Source organism: Monomorium pharaonis, chromosome 5, assembly GCF_013373865.1.
Source record: "Monomorium pharaonis isolate MP-MQ-018 chromosome 5, ASM1337386v2, whole genome shotgun sequence".
Lineage (NCBI taxonomy): Eukaryota > Metazoa > Arthropoda > Insecta > Hymenoptera > Formicidae > Monomorium > Monomorium pharaonis.
Window position 1 is genome coordinate 17,939,643 of NC_050471.1, and position 4,729 is coordinate 17,944,371.

General features: G+C 36.3%; 1 protein-coding gene across 1 annotated transcript; it reads right to left on the reverse strand.

The window, feature by feature from the left end:
- Positions 1-955: 955 nt before the first annotated feature.
- On the reverse strand, positions 956-1,717 carry LOC118645778. Its single transcript, XM_036287485.1, has one exon. It carries the CDS (start codon positions 1,715-1,717, stop codon positions 956-958), a length of 762 nt encoding a protein of 253 aa, XP_036143378.1.
- Positions 1,718-4,729: the final 3,012 nt, after the last annotated feature.

Below are 4,729 nucleotides of genomic sequence, written 5' to 3' on the forward strand. Positions count from 1 at the left end.
TAATTGAATTGATAAACATATCGCATTATTTCTGTCATGTATTCTGGAATTAGTTTGATAAAATTGTCAGTTTTTGAACAGATATAACTGGGATTTGGTAAGTTTATGTATTTTTTAACTGAATCGAGTAAATAGCATATAAAATTTAATTATGTTAAATGTTAAATGAACAAAAAATTAACTTACAATCTATCTTACAAACTACAATTAACTTACAAACTATCAACATTAAATAAATGTTAAAATAAAATTTTTATTATCTTTTAAAATTATTATTTACATATAATTAAAGTTTCTAATTAAAAAAAACATTATTAAACAAAACAGTTATCGTATGAGTTATTAAATAAATTTTAATAGTTTTTCTTGCGCTTCCAAATTTGCAATATAAAATTAATATTTCTTGTTACTAATAAAATTTGTAGAATTAAAGTTACAATTAAATATAAAAATATACTAATAATAAATTAAAACATAATTGTGTTACTTGTAATGAAATTACAATTAACGTGTTACTTTTACCACCGACGAGAGACTATTAGTAAATAATCTCTCGTCGATGTTTTAACCAGCCTACTGGCCGGAAAATGCCGACCAGCCGGCTTTCTAACACGTGAGACAGCCGTCTCTATTTGCGATGTGAAAATTTTATTGGCCCTGAAAAGGACCGATTATGGTGTTAGCTGCGGAAGCATTAATAATCCGTCCAGTATCCAGACCGGTCAATAACTTGATTGAGTCGATTAGGCATCGAATTAATCAAGTTTGCAAGAAAGTCTGGTCGGAACCGAAGTTCTTCCCAGATTTCTTTTGCGTGATTGACTAACGCTGCTACCGTCCTCTCCCTTCTTGGTTCCCATCGTCGAACCATTTGTGCCCAGACGTTTTCGATCAAATTTAGATCTGGTGAACGAGCAGGCCAGTTAACCAACTTGATCTCCGGATGATTCCGAAACTATGCCTGCGTTTCACGCGAAGTGTGGACTCCAGAATTATCCTGCACTAATCGAATAACTGGCATGTCCTCTACAGAATAAATTGCGCGTACTGATGGAAGAAAAACATCTTCCAGTATGCGAATGTAATCTGCAGAGGTCATTCGTGGAGGAGTCTCCACCAGCTCTCCGATTGTAGTGCCATTAATCCAGCCCCACAATGAGCATGAAATCCTCCCACTTCTGTGAAGAGGCACAACATGGTTCGGATGCAACCGTTGATCTCGCCATACGTGAGGTATGCGGTCGGCAGACGATACGAAGGATTTCTCATCCGTAAAGAATGTTGCCTCCCATTCCTCATGGCTCGTCACCAGGTTTTTCAAAGCAAACGCGATGCGCTGCTCCCGATGAAAGGGAGTCAGCGGAATTTTGCGGGCTGGACGGTAACAGTGATATCCAGCTTCGTTGAGACGCCGGACGGTCCTATCGGATACTTCGACGTTCGTTGCGTTGATCACCTCTTGGATGGTGCCAAAGGGTTGATCAGCAACTGCGGCAACGATAGCCTCAACTTCTTCTGGTTGAGTCTTTCGGGGAGCCCGATTATTTCGACGATGATCATGCAAAGCATGATCACCGCCATCCGTAAAACGCTGTATCCATCGTCGGACAGTTTTCACAGAACACGAAATTTCAGCAGCAATTTCAGCTACTGATCTTCCGGTCTGCCACTGCCCAACAATACGACCTCGCATTTCCGGACACAAGTTTTTAGGCATCGTTATCACAATTGCAGAATTACGTCCGCTCAGTGCTATGACACCACGATAAATAATTTAATAAGCAAAAATAGTAACAAACATTTGAAATATGCGGTCTCCTAGTAACAAAACAACAAGCAAAAGAAGAAAAAAGAATACATATGGTTCACCGTGTGAGTGAGACACATAAGCTGGAATGAAAAACTATTAAAATTTATTTAATAACTCATACGATAACTGTTTTGTTTAATAATGTTTTTTTTAATTAGAAACTTTAATTATATGTAAATAATAATTTTAAAAGATAATAAAAATTTTATTTTAACATTTATTTAATGTTGATAGTTTGTAAGTTAATTGTAGTTTGTAAGATAGATTGTAAGTTAATTTTTTGTTCATTTAACATTTAACATAATTAAATTTTATATGCTATTTACTCCCCACCAAACACCAAGTTACATGTAACGTACCTGTTAGTTGTAATTTCCCACTCAACAATGTAATTGTAATATAACACGTGTGTTATATTGCAATTATATTATTGAGTGGGAAATTACAACTAACAAGCACGTTACATGTAACTTTGTGTTTGCTGGGTCGATTCAGTTAAAAAATACATAAACTTACCAAATCCCAGTTATATCTGTTCAAAAACTGACAATTTTATCAAACTAATTCCAGAATACATGACAGAAATAATGCGATATGTTTATCAATTCAATTAAATAAATTTAGACAATATTTTAAATATTTGATTATCGTTTGTTGCCTGTTCCTTTTCCTTGCAACATTAACAAAATATATATTTTAATTTAAACAAAAGACTAATGATAAGATAAGTTTAAATCTTTATAATCTTTTATCACTATCACTATTTTTATACACTTACATTTAATTGTAAATTCAATTTTGCAAGCTTACTTACAATACAAGAAAGTAATCTTATACTCTAAATTTGTAAATGGATGAGAAACTCTTATAGTCTGAAAATTATCCGTAACAATGGTTATAATTTCACACAAAAATTTGTTACGGGATGAAAAAGAAGCATTATTACGCAATCATAAGTGAATCAATAATTAATTGGGATAAACGTGAATTTTTTTCTTTCTATGTATAACATAATTAATATTTCAATAAAAATTTGTGTTTTTTTAAATTAAATTTTATCACTTTACATAATATAAAGTAATGAATGACATGCTAATAGAATAAATGTCGACGCTTCGTGCATTCGGATAGCCGCCTCTCAAAGAAAAAGGAAAGCACGACGCATCGGTATTGGCGAGCGAGAGACGATATTAGTATCGAGTGCGAGTGAAACGGATATTGGGACACCATCGAGTTGGTATCACGTCTTCTCACTCATCTTAGCTCTATCCTTCTTCAACGTGCGACGTTAGTGAAGGATGCAACACCGGCGCGATCCCCACTTTTTTCGCTCCTCTCCCATCTCCCCGGCTCCTCCGTGCGCCCAGTAACACGTACGGCGCTTCGCGTGTGTGGGTGATCGCCGCGCGCTGAACGTCGCGGGACACCATTTCTGCCGGTGCGTGTACACCTCTCCACGGTATCATCTCCCGGACCTTTTGGAGGCTCTGGCCAAGGAGACCAAGACGACCGGGACGCAGACAAAGGCCGCAGCGGCAGTCGCAGAAAAGGATACTTAGACCGGAGATTCGACTAGGAGCCAGGAGACTGGGACGCCGAAGAGAAGGACAAGAGGAGAGTCCACTCCCGGAAAAGGCACCGTCACGGTGAGAAGAACTCCCGAAAACGGAAGAAGGACAGCACCCAGGAACCCGCAAGACCACAAGACCCGAAGGTGTCTGCCACGCTCCTGCTGGACACTAACAATAATAATTCCCCCGGCTACCGGGTGACCAAGATAACACCACCACTCCCAGATAGCCAAGCGAGATTAAGCATATCGGGCAAATTAATGTACTGCATGTATGTTGTAAACTTGCCCACAATTTGCTGTCATTGTAATTTAACGTGGAACGAAGTTAACATTAGGAGAGCAAATGACCTTCATGAGTTTATATAATTATAAGTGCAAACATTGAGAAATAATAAATTTGTCACATTGACAGCAATTGTGCATGCATATTGACAACTTGCCGTCAGTTTGTTGAATTCTAATGTAGAATTTTACATGATGTCAGAACAACAGACAGTTTGAAGAAACACCTTGGCTTTAGTTTGATAAAATTAATAGGGAATAAGTGACAGCAAAATAACAACACATTGCCTTTATTTGGCTATCTGGGCTGGCTTGGAAACCAAAAAGCTAAGCACTACATTTTTCTTTGGGTCTCCCTAGAGGGGGCCAACCAAGTCAATCTAATAAAAGGCTGTACATACAGTGTAAATAGACAGAAATAAAGAAAGGAATTATTCGTCACTCTTCGTCTCCATTTATTCTAGCTTCCGGGCTAACCAACCAGCGATCCTCTATAGTAATTGTACATTTGTATATAATTATATATTGTTCTTTTACAGTTATTGATAATAAATCTATTTTGCACGTTAATTAATCTTCTTGGAACATATAATTGTATGCCGGCTTGTAATGGGAAATAAAAACGTGGCTCTTACGAAAATTTCTCAAGCTTGCCAACTTTGCAAGTTATTTAAAGGCCATAGATCACATTCACAATTTCTGTAAGAATTATGCTTTTGTTTCCCATTACAAGGTACATGATTATGGGCCACTTGCATCAAGCTCTGATCAACTTAATCGTTGATTAAAGGGTTGCCAACTTAAGAATATAAATCCAATGTGACCAATTGTACCTCTGGCGATATTAGTCTAACCTATTTCGTTATGTATTTTATCACGTAGTATTATTTTGTGTAACAGAAAAAAATATAAAAATAGAGTTATTAATATTTTAACATAAAATCCATTAATATGAATACCAATGATACCGATGCATGTAAAAAAAATGTGTAAGTACATACTTGAAATTTATGTTTACATTATAACAGAATTTATACATATACTACATCTTAACAGAATTTTCT

What these genes read in the sequence shown, in the direction of transcription:
- LOC118645778 (XM_036287485.1), bottom strand. Translation starts at nt 1,717, where the DNA reads ATGCCTAAAAACTTGTGTCCGGAAATGCGAGGTCGTATTGTTGGGCAG.